The sequence below is a fragment of the Scyliorhinus canicula genome, chromosome 26, assembly GCF_902713615.1.
Source record: "Scyliorhinus canicula chromosome 26, sScyCan1.1, whole genome shotgun sequence".
NCBI classification, from domain to species: Eukaryota; Metazoa; Chordata; class Chondrichthyes; order Carcharhiniformes; family Scyliorhinidae; genus Scyliorhinus; species Scyliorhinus canicula.
This window is the reverse complement of record NC_052171.1, coordinates 1,078,762-1,095,865: the sequence shown is the minus strand read 5'-3', so window position 1 is coordinate 1,095,865 and position 17,104 is coordinate 1,078,762. Positions and strand designations below refer to the sequence as shown.

Here is a 17,104-nt window from a genome sequence, read left to right as displayed (position 1 = left end):
CCCTCAGTCTCCCACTTCCCCCCCTCAGTCTCCCACGCTCCCCCCTCCATCTCCCACTTCCCCCCTCCGTCTCCCACACCCCCCCCCTCAGTCTCCCACACTCCCCCCTCCGTCTCCCACTCCCCCCCTCAGTCTCCCACACTCCCCCCTCCGTCTCCCACTCCCCCCCTCAGTCTCCCACACTCCCCCCCTCCGTCTCCCACACTCCCCCCTCCGTCTCCCACTCCCCCCCCTCAGTCTCCCACACTCCCCCCTCCGTCTCCCACTTCCCCCCTCAGTCTCCCCCACTCCCCCCTCCGTCTCCCACACTCCCCCCCTCAGTCTCCCACTTCCCCCCCTCAGTCTCCCACACTCCCCCCCCCTCAGTCTCCCACACTCCCCCCTCAGTCTCCCACTTCCCCCCCTCAGTCTCCCACACTCCCCCCCCTCAGTCTCCCACACTCCCCCCTCCGTCTCCCACACCCCTCCCCTCAGTCTCCCACACTCCCCCCTCCGTCTCCCACTCCCCCCCTCAGTCTCCCACACTCCCCGCTCCGTCTCCCACTTCCCCCCCCTCAGTCTCCCACACTCCCCCCTCAGTCTCCCACTTCCCCCCCTCCGTCTCCCACACTCCCCCCCCCCTCAGTCTCCCACACTCCCCCCCCCTCCGTCTCCCACACTCCCCCTCAGTCTCCCACACCCCCCTCAGTCTCCCACTTCCCCCCCTCAGTCTCCCACACTCCCCCCTCAGTCTCCCACTTCCCCCTCAGTCTCCCACACTCCCCCCCCTCAGTCTCCCACACTCCCCCCCCTCGTCTCCCACACTCCCCCCTCAGTCTCCCACTTCCCCCTCCGTCTCCCACTTCCCCCCCCTCAGTCTCCCACTTCCCCCTCCGTCTCCCACTTCCCCCCCTCAGTCTCCCACTTCCCCCCCCTCAGTCTCCCACACTCCCCCCTCAGTCTCCCACTTCCCCCTCCGTCTCCCACTTCCCCCCTCAGCCTCCCACTTCCCCCCCCTCAGTCTCCCACACCCCCCTCAGTCTCCCACTTCCCCCTCCGTCTCCCACTCCCCCCCTCCGTCTCCCACTCCCCCCCTCAGTCTCCCACACTCCCCGCTCCGTCTCCCACGCTCCCCCCCCCTCCGTCTCCCACTCCCCCCTCCGTCTCCCACTCCCCCCCTCAGTCTCCCACACTCCCCGCTCCGTCTCCCACTTCCCCCCCCTCAGTCTCCCACACTCCCCCCTCAGTCTCCCACCCTCCCTCCCTCAGTCTCCCACTCCCTCCCTCAGTCTCCCACACTCCCCCCTCAGTCTCCCACTTCCCCCCCTCAGTCTCCCACACTCCCCCCTCAGTCTCCCACACTCCCCCCTCAGTCTCCCCCACTTCCCCCTCCGTCTCCCACACCCCCCTCAGTCTCCCACTTCCCCCTCCGTCTCCCACTCCCCCCCTCCGTCTCCCATGCTCCCTCCCCTCAGTCTACCACGCTCCCCCCCCCATAGTCTCCCACTCCCTCCTCAGTCTCCCACTTCCCCCCTCCGTCTCCCACTCCCCCCCTCAGTCTCCCACACTCCCCGCTCCGTCTCCCACGCTCCCCCCCTCAGTCTCCCACTCCCCCCTCCGTCTCCCACTCCCCCCTCAGTCTCCCACTCCCCCCCTCAGTCTCCCACACTCCCCCCTCAGTCTCCCACACTCCCCCTCAGTCTCCCACACTTCCCCCCCTCAGTCTCCCACACTCCCCCCTCAGTCTCCCCCACTCCCCGCTCCGTCTCCCACACTCCCCCCTCAGTCTCCCACTCCCCCCCTCAGTCTCCCACACTCCCCCCTCAGTCTCCCACACTCCCTCCCTCAGTCTCCCACACTCCCCCCTCAGTCTCCCACTTCCCCCCCTCAGTCTCCCACACTCCCCCCCTCAGTCTTCCACTTCTCCCCTCAGTCTCCCCCCCCTCCGCTCTGGACCCCCCCTCCCGTTCTCGGGGATGCCTTCCCCATTGTGGCCAGACTCCAGCAGTGCGCTGAGCTGTGCGCTGAGCGGTGCGCTCACCTCCTCGAAGCTCCCGTCAGCCAGCACGACTGGTTGACGAACTTGAAAAGCAGGTGTGTGGGCGGCGTGAAAACAGTGCGTGATGACGTCGGGATTTCAGCCCATTCGGGCCGGAGAATAGCGGGGGGCCAAAAAGTCAGGCTTCTGGTCACGTCGGGGGGTCTGTCGAGGCCTTTTCCGGGAATGCCGACGTGCAGTTTGTGCGGGGTTCAGAGAATAGCGGGAAGGCGTCGGACTGGCATCGCCGTGAAAATCGGCGCGGCCCGCTATTCTCCGAACCGGCGTGAGAGCGGAGAATCGCGCCCTTAGTCTCTGAAATAGTAAGATTGTAAAAGAGCCTTTTTGTTGCCAATCTTCAGATGTGTTGATTAATTTTGATATTTTCACTGAAGTCATGTGAACTGTCTGCCTATTAAACACTCATGGTATATGATGATCATGTGAAGCGTGAAAATCTTGATATTTATTGCACAGTTTATTGGGTGAAAGGAAAGGGTGCAGACAGGTGTGTAAACTTGCCAGGAGATGCCAAGGAACAAAGTATATTTGGATTTGTAAACTCCCATGGCATACCAAAGGTTAAACTGCAAAAATCAATGGGTTCTGCACCTTTCATTGTGATATCCCCCTCATCAAATTAAATGGAAAGTGTATCTTGTCATATTTATATTACATTTTATTTAATAACTACAGGATGGCATGAAGTTAAATATTTGACAAGCTGATGTGTGCATTGGGGAATTGGACTGAGAGCAGCTCAGTGAATATAGTCAATACTATACTTAGCATTACTTAATCCTCCATAGGGAGTGTTAAGGTTTGCTTTAGGACTTTAATAATGCAAATTGCAACTGGAAGAAAGTCAACTAATCCATACACGATTGAGCCTGAGAAAGCCTCAGCATTATCCTGAGAATTGGACTAGTTCCCACAGCGATTGTTTCTATTGCTGCTCATTTTTCCTCTCACTTTCAGTCACTTGCTGTGTATATATATATATAAAAATGTATAATAGAGCTCCTCTGCTTCGGTTTCTTTTGTTGATACCTTGCGAGTTTTATGCTTTACTAGAGACCAAGCTGTTTTTAGGTCTCCATTCGCTCTCTTGCTGTTGCACTCATTCCATCTATGATTCATTCCCTGTGTTTGTACCTCCATTTCTGTAACTCACTTTTCATTTGGTTTAATATCCAGTTTATTGTTAATATTGCTTTGAAAACATTCTGAGACAGTACAGTTAATACATAGGTTCTGGACACGGCTATTCCAATGTTCCTCTGCCTGAACTCTCATCTTGAAATCTTTGCAAACTTGAACACATTCAAAACTCTGCTGCTTGGATTCTAACCAGCACTAAGTCTAGTCAGTCTGTGATTCTGTTGAGTACTTGGCACGCCATAACATTCAAGGCAATAGGCCAAGTGCTGGCAAGTGGGATTGGGTGGGCAGGTCAGAGCCTTTCATGCCTCGGTGCAGACTCGATGGGCCAAAGGGTCTCTTCTGCACTGTAGGATTCTATGAAGTCCCATCCATCCATCACGCCAAAGCTTGCTGACCTACAGAGGATAATGCTTTCATTTAAAAATTCTCATCCTTGTTTGTAAATTTCCCTGTGTCTTTGCTCCTCCCAACTCTGCAAACCTTTGAAAGCTCTGCTCTCCTCCAATAATTCTATAGTCCCTTGTGCAACCTCGATTTTCAACACTCAAATGCCTTGAGCTGAAAACCTCTCTAATGGTCTCGCATCTTTGAATAAACTCTTTAACCTTCAAGCTTTTGGTCATCAGTCCCTATATCTCATTACATGACTTGGTGTAAAAACCCCTGTCAAATCTCTTTTGAAGATTTATAACATTAAATGTGCTATAAAAGAGCAAGTTATTGTTCTTACCAATTTTCCCTGCAGCCAGAGGAATGGTAAAGCAATTTGGTACAGAAAAACAGAGTAATAGAGCCACAACTTTAGCCACATGTCTTATCACTATTATCAATAAAAGACATGTGTATACAAAGGCATTACCCATGTAAATCTGTTTCGAATTCTCTTTAAAAGCAAGTTGTATGACAGAGCAAGGTGGTGCTTGTCCTCCAGAGGCAATGAACCTTTCTTTCCAAGACTGGTACATGATGCTGCTCCCTGCCATTTTTTCCAGTTGGGAATAATGTATGTCTGTTTTTGGACAAGTCTAGAGCAATTATGTTGTGATATTTTTCTAATCTCCTCGTGTGCAACTTTGTAGATGTTGAATGGTATTGAAAATAGTGCTGTGGATCCATTCACAATATAAAAAAGGTGAATTCAGAGCACCAGCCATTTTAAAGCATGATGAAATAATTCCCACTGTGACATAAAACACGTCTTGTTACCACAAGACAAAAACAAAACACTGGACGCTAGAAATCTGAAATAAAAACAAGAAATACTGAGCAGGTCAGGCAACATCTGGAGAGAGTAACAGAGTTAATGGACATAATTCTCCTTTGTACTGCTAGTGCATCCCCTCCCGTGGCTCCAATGGGAAATCCCATTGACAAGCGAAGGGAGTAGTGAATCCCACTGCCAGGAAATGGCACACCACCGAGACACTCCCAGCTGGAGGACCGGAGAATCCTGTCCAATGTTTCAGGTTGAGGACCTTTCATTGGACCTGCCTTGCTCTTATGCCCAGTGAAGGCAGGTCTGAGTTAAAGTGGGGACTACACTCAGTATATCATTTTCCGGAACTTTCTTTTATTTCAAAATGGACATGAACCAACATTAACATGACTCGACCCGACCCAGCAGGTCTCGTCCAGCAATATACCTCGACCTGGAAGCGGAAGAGGCCCAACACAAAGGCCCGACCACGTGAGCAATATGTCCCGGCTCCCGAAGCGCCCGACCTTGCCCTCAACTACAAAACCCGGCCCGACCCAGAGAGGCCCGCCTAGCGCCCTGACTCACCAGAAGGAGGAGAAGAAGGGGTGAGCGAACAGGCCTAGATCGCCCAACCTGACCACCAACACTGGAACCGACCATGTGACCTGGTCCAACCTGACCCAAGAAGACCCTACCAGCGACCCAAACCCAGCCTAAACAGCCCCAAAACAATGAAGACCCTACACGAGGACCCGAACACGCCAAAGGGCAGATCTGTCCTTGCGGAATCCCGTGGCCCGACTGAATCTTGAACCTGTCCCCCCCCCCCCGGTGCCCCTGAAACTGCAACCAGAGCCAAGGACTCCAAAACCGAGGACGTGGCTCCTTCCTTTGCAACTGGATCCTCAAGTTCCTGGCCCATATATCACAATCAGTAAAGATAAACAACAACACCTCCCCCCACGATAGTCCTCACTACTGAGGCCCCGCAAGGATGTGTACTCAGCCCCCTACTATACTCCTTATACATACACGACTGGGTAGCAAAATTTGGCTGCAACTCCAACTATAAGTTTTCTGATGACGCGACAGTAGTGGGTTGGATCTCAAACAATGATGAGTCAGACGACAGGAGGGAGATAGAGAACCGAGTGACAAGAATCTCTCCCTCAATGTCAGCAAAGCTAAGGAGCTGGTCATCGACTTCAGGGTGCAAAGTGTCATACATGCCCCTGTCTGCATCAATGGTGCCGTGGTGGAGATGCTTGACAGCTTCAAATTCCTAGGTGTGCACATCACCAATAATCTGTCCTAGTCCACCCAAGTCAAAGCAATGACCAAGAAAACATAACAGCGCCTGTACTTCCTAAGGAAATTTGACATTTCCACATTGACAGTTGCACCATAAAAAGCATCCTATCTGGCTGCATCACAGCCTATGATGACAACTGCTCAGCCCATTACCAAAATAAACTACAGAGAGTCGTGGACACAGCCCAGTCATAACGTGAACCCGCCTCCCATCCATTGACACTGTCTGCACCTCCCACAGCCTTAGGGAAGTGGGCAGCATAATCAAAGGCCCCTCCTACACGGGTTATTCTCTCTTCCAACCTCTTGCATCGGGCAGAAGATACAAAAGTCTGAGAACACTCACGAACAGATTCAAAAACAGTTTCTTCCTTGCTGTTACCGCTGAATAGCCTTCTTATGCACTGAACTGATTTCTCTACGCATCTTCTCAACTGTTGTAGCACTGGATTACGTATGCTTCATCCGATGTCTATGTATTTACACTGTGCATTCATCGTATGTCCTATGTTTTTCATGTATGGAATGATCTGCTGAACAATACTTTCCTCTGTACCTCAGTACACGTGACAATAAATCTAAATCTAACAACACTGTTAGATGGCTGCCAAATGTCAGGTGACACAGATAAATGATTAAATCATGTCTGAACGTGTCCCTGCAAAGTTCTCAAATGCAAATGGCTTTTTCAGGTTCAAAGGGAGAATCCTTACCAATTCAACGAAAGGACCCTAACAATTACTGACAGCTAGAATCAGAGCTGCAAAGATGGAACATCAAATAAAATATTCCAGTTAGCAACTCGCAGCTGGTATGTTAATGGCTCACCAAACATTCTCCCATTGTGTATTAATCACCCTGGCTTCAGCCCATTATGACGACAATGGAAGATACTGAAAATTGCCATCATGTGACCAAAACTAGCTTCTGATACCAAGGCCGTTATTATTCCAAGAACCAGTTCTGTGGAAGAGTCATTTGGACCCTGTTTCTCCCCACAGATGCTGTCAGATCTGCTGGATTTATACAGCATTTTCTGTTTTTATACTAGAAACCTGTCAATCAGTTTGGACAGACCACCAGATGCAAAACATCAGGATCAGAAAGGCCATAGATCTACACCTTTTTAAATCTAGAGACTGCTACATTTAAAAGGTCTCCCAACCTGATTTATATTTCAAGTCCATCCGCAAAGAAATTTGATCCCCTGGTAAGAAGAAACTACAAGTGATTAACTTCACGACCTGCTGAACATACATCTCTTCAGAGGAATCATACAATAATGCCCGGTATGTAACTATAGTTGTTGACCACCCCACCCCCGCCCTCCGAAACTCCCCATTTGGAGTGATAATATTACCATCAACAGGCCTGCAATGATGTTTCTTCCTACAACAAGCCCATTTTGCTCTCCAAAATTGCACTGATTATGAACAGTTAGGAAAATGGTCCAAGGATTTCAGTTTTCTCCCGACCATGTCCTGCTACTGCCATGCAATCAACTCCTCATTGTTGGAGAGTGAGTTAGTCTCAGTTGGCTACCCCAATGGTAAATGCCACACACTTGAAGAGCCCACAGTCTCTGCATGGGAATGTGGATTTATGAATCTGCCATCAGGTTAAATGAGCCATTTTTATGGTATTCACAGGATCCTGCCCAATTCATTTACAGCAACTTAAAAGCCCAGTTACAATCTGTCAAGCTTTATTTTCCCTCCCTTCCATTCAGAGTATTTTTTAATGTGAAACTCTTTTGGAGTCTAACCTCAGCAGCTGGCACTTCCAGCAGCTGCATTTCCAAATGAAACAGTGGAAGGTGCAATCGGGAACCAACTGAGAAGTAAGATGTGGAGAACAACACAAGGTGATACCAGACATTGGGATAAAAATACTGTTCAAGTGGCTTAGGTTCAGGAGCAGAATTAGGCATTCGGCCCATTGAGTCTGCTCCGCTATTCAATCGTGGCTGATATTTTTCTCATCCCCATTCTCCTGCCTTCTCCCCATAACCCCTGATCCCCTTATTAATTAAGAACCTATCTATCTCTGTCTTGAAGACACTCAGTGACTTGACCTCCACAGCCTTCTGTGGCAATGACTTCCAGCTGAAGAAATTCCTCCTCATCTCTGTTTTAAAGGGTCGTCCCTTCAGTCTGAGGCTGTGCCATTGGGTTTTAGTTTCTCTACTAGTGGAAACATCCTCTCCATGTCCACACTATCTAGGCCTCTCCGTATTCTGTAAGTTTCAATTAGATATCCCTCATCCTTCCAAACGCCATCGCGTACAAACCCAGAGTCCTCAACCACTCTTCAAAATGACAAGTCCTTCATTCCGGAGATCATTCTTGTGAACCTCCTTTGGGACCTCTCTGAGGCCAGCACATCCTTCCTTAGATACGGGGCCCAAAACTGCTCACAATACTCCAAATGGGGCCTGACCAGAGCCTTATACAGCTTCAGAAGTACATCCCTGCTCTTGTATTCTAGCCCTCATGACATGAATGCTAACATTGCATTTGCCTTCTTAACTGCCAACTGAACCTGCATGTTAACCGTAAGAAAATCCTGAACTAGGACTCCAAAGTCCCTTTGTGCTTCTAATTTCCCTAACCTCACAAATGACAACATTGCATTCACCCTACGCAGAGCCTCACACCATGCACCATATTCTAGCACCGACTCCAACACCTCCGCTCACCGCCTGATCCACCTCCACAGACACCGCATTTTCCGACATAATCCTACCATAACCCTCCGACCTACTCCTCTCTTCCATCCTTGCCTGCAACTAAACCCTCTCCAGCAACAAGGATGGCTTCACCACTAGGAATGTCAGAAACACCGTTTTCTTGAAATTGCGAAACTGCAGGTACCCAAAAATATCCGCCTGTGAAAGTCCAAATTAATCTGACAATTCCTCCAAGCTTGCAGATTGCCCCTCCAAAAACCAGGCCCTCATCCCTTCCGCTCCCTTATCTTCCCATCCCGAAAACTAGCATCCAGCCTCAGTGGCTCAAACTGTGGTTCACATAGATTAGCGCCATCTCCGTCCGACACCGCCCTCAATTTAAAGTGCTGCCGAAGCTGTCTCCATATACTCAGCATTGAAACCGGCACCAGGTTTGCTGAGTACATCCCCAGAGAACACGGCAGTGAAGCCATCACTAACGCCCTTAACTCCAACCCACTACCCTATCCCGGCTCCATCTTTGAACGATATTGCCATTTGAACGTCCAGTTGTGCGGAGCTTGGACAGTTTTGGGTTGTGCGACAACTGGACTGAGATCACCCTCAAAGCTAGCTGGCAGAGGAAACTTTCATGCGATTACACCCTCCCATTAGCATTCACCCGCCAGACACCCAATTCCCTGTTTTGTGGCAAGACGTTAACCCACCTGTGTAGATGAATCTTCCAGGTGCACCTTTGCAGAATTGTTTGGACTTGTAGGAAAGAGTGACTTCCACCACTCCTGGAATATGTCGTGGAGGAGTCTGTACTCGGATGGCATGGGGAGTAATTAGCTGAAAGACATGAGAAAGGACAAATGTTTGAATGGCATTACAGATCGTACCAAGCTAACCATGGCCCACTTCCAGTTCTTCCATAATCTGATTTATTGCAAGGGAATCTTCATTTAATCATTCCCATCACAACTCTTTAACTGGTCTTACTTTTATTGTGTGCCAAGCTAGACACTACTGATTGTACCTTTCTGCTTCCAAGATAGAATTGAATATTATAAAAATATTTCCCCCTCCTTCGCTAATTTATTGGGGTGCCGTCCCAGGTCTTTGGCAGACTTCCTGTACCTAACTGAATGGGCTGTCTTTCTTGTGTGGCGCATCAAGATGGGCCCCTTCTTATTCTTCCGTGATGTCCATGAACATTCATTTTCTGGTCGAGATCACTGAGCATGAATCAGAGGTGGGAACATTAGAGCAGCACGGTGGCACAGTGGTTAGCACTGGCTGGTGGCATGAACACCATTTGCATTCATTTGCTTCTGATGAATGCTGATTAAAACAGCTGTTCACCGGAATCCCATCACACATTCCAATCTTGTGTCATGCCAGCACAAAATTATGTCAGTCTAAAACCCAATGGCATGGTCTTCAGTTTGCAAGAGAATTTGCGGTGAATGAAGCAAACCCTTCTGCCACAGTGCTGTACACTATTCTACTGGGGCAAGATCAGTTACTGCCCCACCATCTTAATGTTGAACTTGTCCTTATGGACAGCACCGTGCTGCTGGACCCATGGACCCTCCTGTGTCACCGAGTCAAATCGGTACAGCTCCAGGGATTTTGGAATAGAGGGGTCCCCTTCCACTGGCGCCACATGCCAGTGTGTATCTGGACAGGATTATGCTGTGGGACTCATGCAGCCACTGCAACAAAGGTCTGAAGTTCAACCGGGGGATGTGCAAGGTGTGGTCGGAGGGGGTGGTTGGCCTGACAAAGGCAAGGGGGACAATGGAGTAGAAGAAGAAATCGCTTATTGTCACAAGTAGGCTTCGATTAAGTTACTGTGAAAATCCCCTAGTCGCCACATTCCGGCGCCTGTTCAGGGAGGCTAGTACGGGATTTGAACCATGCTACTGGCCTGCCTTGGTCTGTTTTCAAAGCCAGTGATTTAGCCCTGTGCTAAACCAGCAATGTGGAGGGAGGGCTGAGCAAGGAGTGGATGGAAGGGCAAGGGCTCTCAATAGCAGGCAGAGGGGTAAGGAGATGAGTGAAGGAGACAAACAATGGAAGGCAGAGGGAAGACTAAGGGCAGGGAATTTTGACCCCAACAAGGCTGCTTGAAAAACTCACAAACAAGGGATCAATGGAATACCACATTGTTTACTGGAACCAAATGCATAGACAGTAGATAGAGATGTGGTGGGTAGAGGTCCAAGTGGGTCTTGACCATCTTGCAGCTAATGGGCCTCAGGGGAGAGTGGCTTAATTGAGGAACAGGCTTCTTCTTGCTAACCATTTCCTAGGGGCTGGTTTAGCACAGAGCTAAAGAGCTGGCTTTTAAAGCAGACCAAGTCAGGCCAGCAGCATGGTTCAATTCCCGTACTAGCCTCCCCAAACAGGTGTCGGAATGAGGCGACTAGGGGCTTTTCACAGTAACTTCATTTGAAGCCTACTTGTGACAAGTGATTTTCATTTCATTTCGTTTCATTTCTGGATTGCTGACCTACTGCAGACGGGTTTTGCTGGTGGGAGTACACGGGACTGTAATTTAAATATGACGTCAGGACCTTTGAAGCTGCCAGCTCACAGCAGGCAGATGAGTCAACTGGAAGGGGACTCGCAAATGCATGATTAATGAGGTTTCAAGCACAAGATATGATGCAGCATCCCGTCATTCTGGCCAGTGGGACAGGTGCCACCGGAGCCTTCCGCCACCACACCTTTGTCTCAGAATGGGAATATTCCATCCTTTAATCCATCCTCTCCATTTCCATTGATTTCAATTGAACTCTTTCTAAATTTGAATGAATGAATGAGGATTACTGCTCCAATGGTAACCTACCTCACTCCAAACTAGCATGGTGCCAAATAGAACTTGCAGTCCATCGAAAAAATTGTCCCCAATAATGATGACCATGGCACCCCCAGTAGTCCAACCTTCACTCGGGCTGATTGCTTTGATGCACGGTGTAGCTAAATATGAGAGTAAATAAATTAGATTACATGCATACATATCACCTTTCCATTCATGTTGCTCCTCAGGTTAATCAATACATTTTTCTGGAACTCCCAAGCTCAAAGCAGGTCACCTGCACCCTTTTCTCATCCTCGGCCCTGCAGTCGCAATGGTGAAGTCACAACTCATTGTGCAATCTTCTTCTCATTCTTTGCCCAGGATAACAAACTGTGATTTCTTTCCCCTTGCCCTCCCTTCCTCCTACAAACGGCAGAGATCTAATCGCTAATTTCCTTTTTACATCCAAAGTTTGTTTTTAGGAAACATTTTATTGAGGCATTTATAACTTTAACATTTTAACATATTAACATTCTAAATAACAGAACGGTCCGACACACACAAAAATCCCACAGTAACATACCCAAACTTTCCTCCCACCCTAACTCCTAGCTTACCATATATTAGATTCCATGCCCTTATTCTCCATTTATATGCCCCCCCCCCCACCCCTTCGGCTGATGGTCAGTTTTCCTCAAAAAAGTCGATGAACGGCTGCCACCTCGGAGCGAATCCGTGTATTGAACCCTTTAAGGCAAACTTAATCTTCTCCAGCCTGAGAAACTCTGCCATGTCACTGACCCACACCCTGACTTTGAATGCTCCGAGTCCCTCCATCCCGGCAAAATCCGTCTCCGCGCCACCGGGAAGGCAAAGGCCAAAGCGTCGGCCTTTCTCCTCCCCTGGGCTCCCGGATCTTCCGACACTCCAAATATTGCCACCTCTGGACTCGGAGTCACCCTCCCTTCCAGGAGCTCTGACATGACATCTGCGAATCCCTGCCAAAATTCCCTCAGCTTTGGACACACCCAAAACATATCTACATGATTCGCCAGACTTCCCCTGCACCTCCCACACCTGTCCTCCACCTTCTCAAAAATCCTACTCATCCGGGCCACAGTCATATGAGCCCTGTGGACCACTGTGAACTGGATCAGGCTAAGCTTGGCACACAACGAGGATGCATTGATTCTTTTCAGGGCCTTCTCCCATGCCCAACTTCCAACTCACTCCCCGCCCCCAACTCGTCTTCCCACTTCCTCTTCACCTCCCCAATTGGGACCCCTTCCCACTCCATCAATTCCTTATATATTTCCGAGACCCTCCCCTCCCCAACCCCTGTTTTTGACCACCTTATCCTGTAGTCCCCTTAGAGGGAGGCGCTGTCAGGAGTTTGTACGTTTCCATGCGTTCACCTCCCATTTTTCTAAATTTCAGAGTATCAGCCCATCCTACCCAAACTCGCCTCATGGGCCAACCCTTCCATCCAGGAATCAATTCACTGCACATTTGTTGCACTCCACATGCTTGTCAGTGATATGAAGCTAACCGAATATGATAGGCTCTGTGTCAGAGTCAGTTGCTTTAAACAGATCAGCTTTCAGTTAAGTTTCTTAATTACAGTCAAAGGAACCCTACAGCAACCAAAATATTTTGAATAATGAAGGATGTCAACACCAAAATAGTAATGTGACAGTGTTCTTGATTTATTTGAGGAACTCCGTGAGTAGAAATAAGTACCCAACTTAATTCTCCAAAAACAATGCTGAAAATGAGCAATGTCGAAAAAACAAAGGGCGGGATTCTCCGACCCCCCCACCAGGCCGGAGAATCGGCAGGGGGCGGCGTGAATCCCGCCCCAACGCAGGCTGCCGGATTCTCCGGCACCAGTTTTTCGGCACGAGCAGGAATCGCACCGCGCCGGTCGGGGGCCGATGGCAGCAGCCCCCCCCCCCCCGGCGAGTCTCCGCCCTGCGATGGGCCGAGTGGCAGCCCGTTTACGGCCAGTCCCACCGACGTAAATTGGACAGGTCCGTACCAGCGGGACCTGGCTCTGCTGGTGGTCTGCGGAGATCTTGGGGGGAGCGGGGGGATCTGGCCCCGGGGGGGGGGGGCCCACGGTGGCCTAGCCCACAATGGAGGCCCATCGCTCCGTGGGCGGGCCTGAGCCGTGGGAGCACTCTTTCCCTCCGCGCCGGCAGGTGTAATGGTTCGCCATGGCCGACGTGGAGAAGAAACCCCCTGCGCATGCGCTGGGATGACGCCAGCACACGCTGGTGCTCCCGCACATGCGCCAACTCACGCCGGCCAGCGGAGGCCCTTTGCCGTCGGTTGGCACAGCTCCAAGCCCTTCAGCGCCGGCTGGCGCAGTGCCAACCCCGCTGACGCCGGCCTAGCCCCTGAAGATGCGGAGGATTCTGCACCTTCCGGGCGGCCCAACGCCTGACTGGTTCACACCACACCTCGGCGCCGGTACGGCCCGCCCCAGCGGTTGGCGGAGAATCCCACCCTAAGTCTTGAATATGTCCCACATCAGCTGCAGTTAGGAGATCTATACAGGACAGCTAGTCCCCTCAAAAAAGCAAATGATTCTACTGTGAGTATTTATAATCACTTTCTGAGAAGCTGGCATCACCAGCTTTATGACAATTTATTTGGCTTGAACTAGTAAAGGAAAAACAATACAGGAACCAGTATAGTGAGCTGCACTGTCTGAACTCACCAAGGCTCCTTGGACAACATCTTTCAAACCGACGGCCACAACTATCTAAAGGACAAGGGCAGTAGACACATGGGAACACCACCAACTGGAACTTTCCCTCAAAGCCACTCACCACCCTGACTTGGAAATATATCTTTGTTCTTTCACTGCCACTGGGTTAAAATCCTGGAACCTCCTCCTGAACAGCATTGTGGGTGTAGCAACACCACATTGACTGCAGCAGTTCAAGAAGGTGGCTTACCACCACCTTCTCAACGTAATTAGGGATGGGCAATAAATGCAGGCACAATAAATGAAACGCACATCCCACAAATGAATTTTTAAAATGACCCATTAGCCAGGGGCCATATGTGTATGTGTTTTTCTTTTTTTTTCTTATTTTGTTGGATTTACATTTATAGTTGTGCCCCCGGTGGTTAGTTGCTGCAATTGTACAGTTTTAATTATGTACATGCTGCCTCCAAGTATTAGAACATACCCGGGGAGCGTTTGCCGTCAACTGGGCATGCCTTGCCATTGCTGTTGGGGTTGTGCCCATGTGGGTCCTCTGCTTGCTCCTTCTGGCTTCCTGCTTGCCCTGTGTTTTGCTTGATGTCCACCCTTTCTTTCCTCCTTCCATTGTCTGATTCTGTCTTCTCTCCTCCCTTGTCTATTTGTTGCTGGTCACAAACAGATCTGGTGAATAGCCTTCACATATTGAGGAAGCCTTCCTCTGATCCCTGAATGGAGAATTTTATTTTTTCCAGTTTAAGAAATTCTGCCAAGTTGGACAGCCAGTCTGCAGCCTTGGGTGGCACTGCTGATGTCCGTCGAGCAAGAGTCTCCGGCAGGCGATCAGGGAGGCAAGAGTGTGTGCCCTTCTCCCTGTAAAGAATTCTAATGATACCCCGAAGAGAAGTGTTATTGCAATTGTATAGGGATTGGTGAGACCACATCTGGAGTATTGTGCCCAGTTTTGGTCTCCTTTTTTGAGGAAGGATGTGGTGACAATGGAGGCAGTTCAGAGGAGGTTCACCAGATTGATTCCAAGGATGAAACGGTTGATGTAGGAAGAGAGATTAAACAGTTTGGGCTTTTACTCGCTGGCGTTTAGAAGATGAGAGGGGATCTGATCGAGAAATATAAAATACTAAAAAGGATTATAAAGTAAACATCGACAAAATGTTCCCCTTTGTCGAGCCATCTAGAACAAGGGGCCACTGATATATATGTTGAGAGGCGGTAGATTTAGAACAGGGATGAGGAGGAACTATTTATCGCAGAGGGTGGTGAATTTATGGAACTCGCTGCCCCAGAGTGCAGTGGAATCGGAGTCATTAAATGGTTTCAAGAAGGAGATAGATATATTTTTGGTCCAAAATGGGTTAAAGGGATATGGAGAACAGGTGGGGTGGTGGATTTAAGACCAGGAAGAGATCAGCCAAGATCTGATTAAATGACAGCGAAGGCTCGAAGGGCTGAATTGCCTCCTTCTGCTGCTAATTCCGATGTTCCAAAATAACACCACTGGAACTCACTGTCATGTTTGTATTTTCTAACACCTCTCATCCACAGTTATGTAATTCTTCAAGTCGAGTATTACGGGGATAATGTGGTTGAAAACAATGAAAACTTCCAATAATAAACAGCAGGCAAAGTCTCATAGTCAAACACTTTTATCCAGTGTTTCCTCCCATTTGTTGTTTTCAAATTAAAATAACATTCCTCCTTTTCTGGTTGGACTGACTCATCAATTTAAATCTCAACTATTTTACCAGTCAAAGGTTTTAACTGTGTTGCCCAAGCATAATCAGCTCTTTCTGAATGGGTCACTCTCAGCAGTGTTCTGGAGAACAGGAGGTGTATACCTGCAACAGCACAGAGTTAGATTGCCAAGGAAAGTTTCCAAAAGGTACAATCGGGTGAGTGAGTTTGGAAGAGACTACAAATGACACAGTGTAGTTTGGGATCCAGGGAAGAGTCTACAACTAGGGGAACACAACACTCATATTTAGGGAAGCCTACAATTTCTCTCACAGACTTCAAAATTAAGGGAAAGATTTACAAGCAGAGGGGGAAATCTAAAATTGGCTTAGTAGTATTGTCACACAAAGCAAAGTCTACAAGTGACACCACAGCCAGGGTATTAGGACCGAAAATCTGACCTGCAAACAGACATTTTTAAAGGTCAGGTTTGCCGAGCCAGGAAATCTCCCAAATTGGCCGACCCAACCCAGCGATTAAGATCTGGGCCCAAGTTATTGATAAAGGTCTGAATAAAGTCATTTCTCGGGCTAGGCGGCTGTATTAGAGAGCAGGGTAGTGGGGATATAATTAGCTGGTGCATTTTCAAAACTTCTCCCTTGGCTTAGTTGTGACCTGTACTTCCTGTCATATTAAGTACAGCAATCAAAAACATCAACAATGACTGACTCGCATAAAACTGACAGTTTCCAAGTGGCCTGAATATCTGGCTTCTTCCTAAAGTAAGACTGACAGTATGACGCAACATCAGATAGCAAGTATTCCTTTTTAATTGCAGCAGAAAAGGCGAAAAGAAAACAAAGCTTAGTTTGCAAGGATGGTGGTTAATTGATGGGAGATGCAAGTGCCGGAGGCATGAGAATGACTTTCTTCAGAGAAAGTTAATTTATGACACTTCAGGGTGTAAAGCATCATCTGGGCACAGCAGAAGAAAATATAATCTGGAGGGGATCATTCCAGATCCTGCACAGACCCTGTTAAATTGTTTTCCATATGTGGAAGGAAATTCAGGTGGACTATTACTGTAATGTGATCGACCCCACCGAGTTTTCTTTTCTGCACTCTGCTTATCCCCAAGTGGTTTGAAACATAAATCCACTCATTTATTTGAAAGGATTTTGAAGTATAATTTTAAGGAAGAAAGTTAACGTATTTTAGAATGATTACAGATATTCTCAATATCTTGAAGTAAGAGCAGTTATTGGGACTACAATACCAGCATATGGAGTCCAGTTCCTTTCTTTGCGAATCCACTTGCATCAAATTAATTTTTGAACCAAAATGCTTTTTAGTAAACACTCACACATCCCAAACCAGCAATGCAGTCTACAATCACAAGGCAAAACTAGCCCACTGTTGCTGTATCTAACTCCATGGCAGGTCAGAGGCAAGTGGCAAATCATCTGGAATTTTAGTTTGAAGTGGCTTGATGATCAATGTTGGTCAATAAACATAGTTGTGTGACCATT

At 48.7% G+C, this 17,104-nt stretch overlaps 1 protein-coding gene across 8 annotated transcripts in view; it reads right to left on the bottom strand.

Annotated features, from left to right (window-relative positions):
- Positions 1 to 17,104, bottom strand: part of LOC119957394 (transcription factor COE2) — a 294,554-nt gene that overhangs the window by 65,586 nt on the left and 211,864 nt on the right. For all 8 annotated transcript variants that reach the window (XM_038785416.1, XM_038785419.1, XM_038785418.1 and 5 more), the window contains 2 exons: positions 11,219 to 11,349; positions 9,087 to 9,213 (listed from right to left, as the gene is read on the bottom strand). In XM_038785416.1, coding sequence (XP_038641344.1) covers positions 9,087 to 9,213; positions 11,219 to 11,349 — 258 coding nt within the window. The remainder of the gene's footprint in view (positions 1 to 9,086; positions 9,214 to 11,218; positions 11,350 to 17,104) is intronic.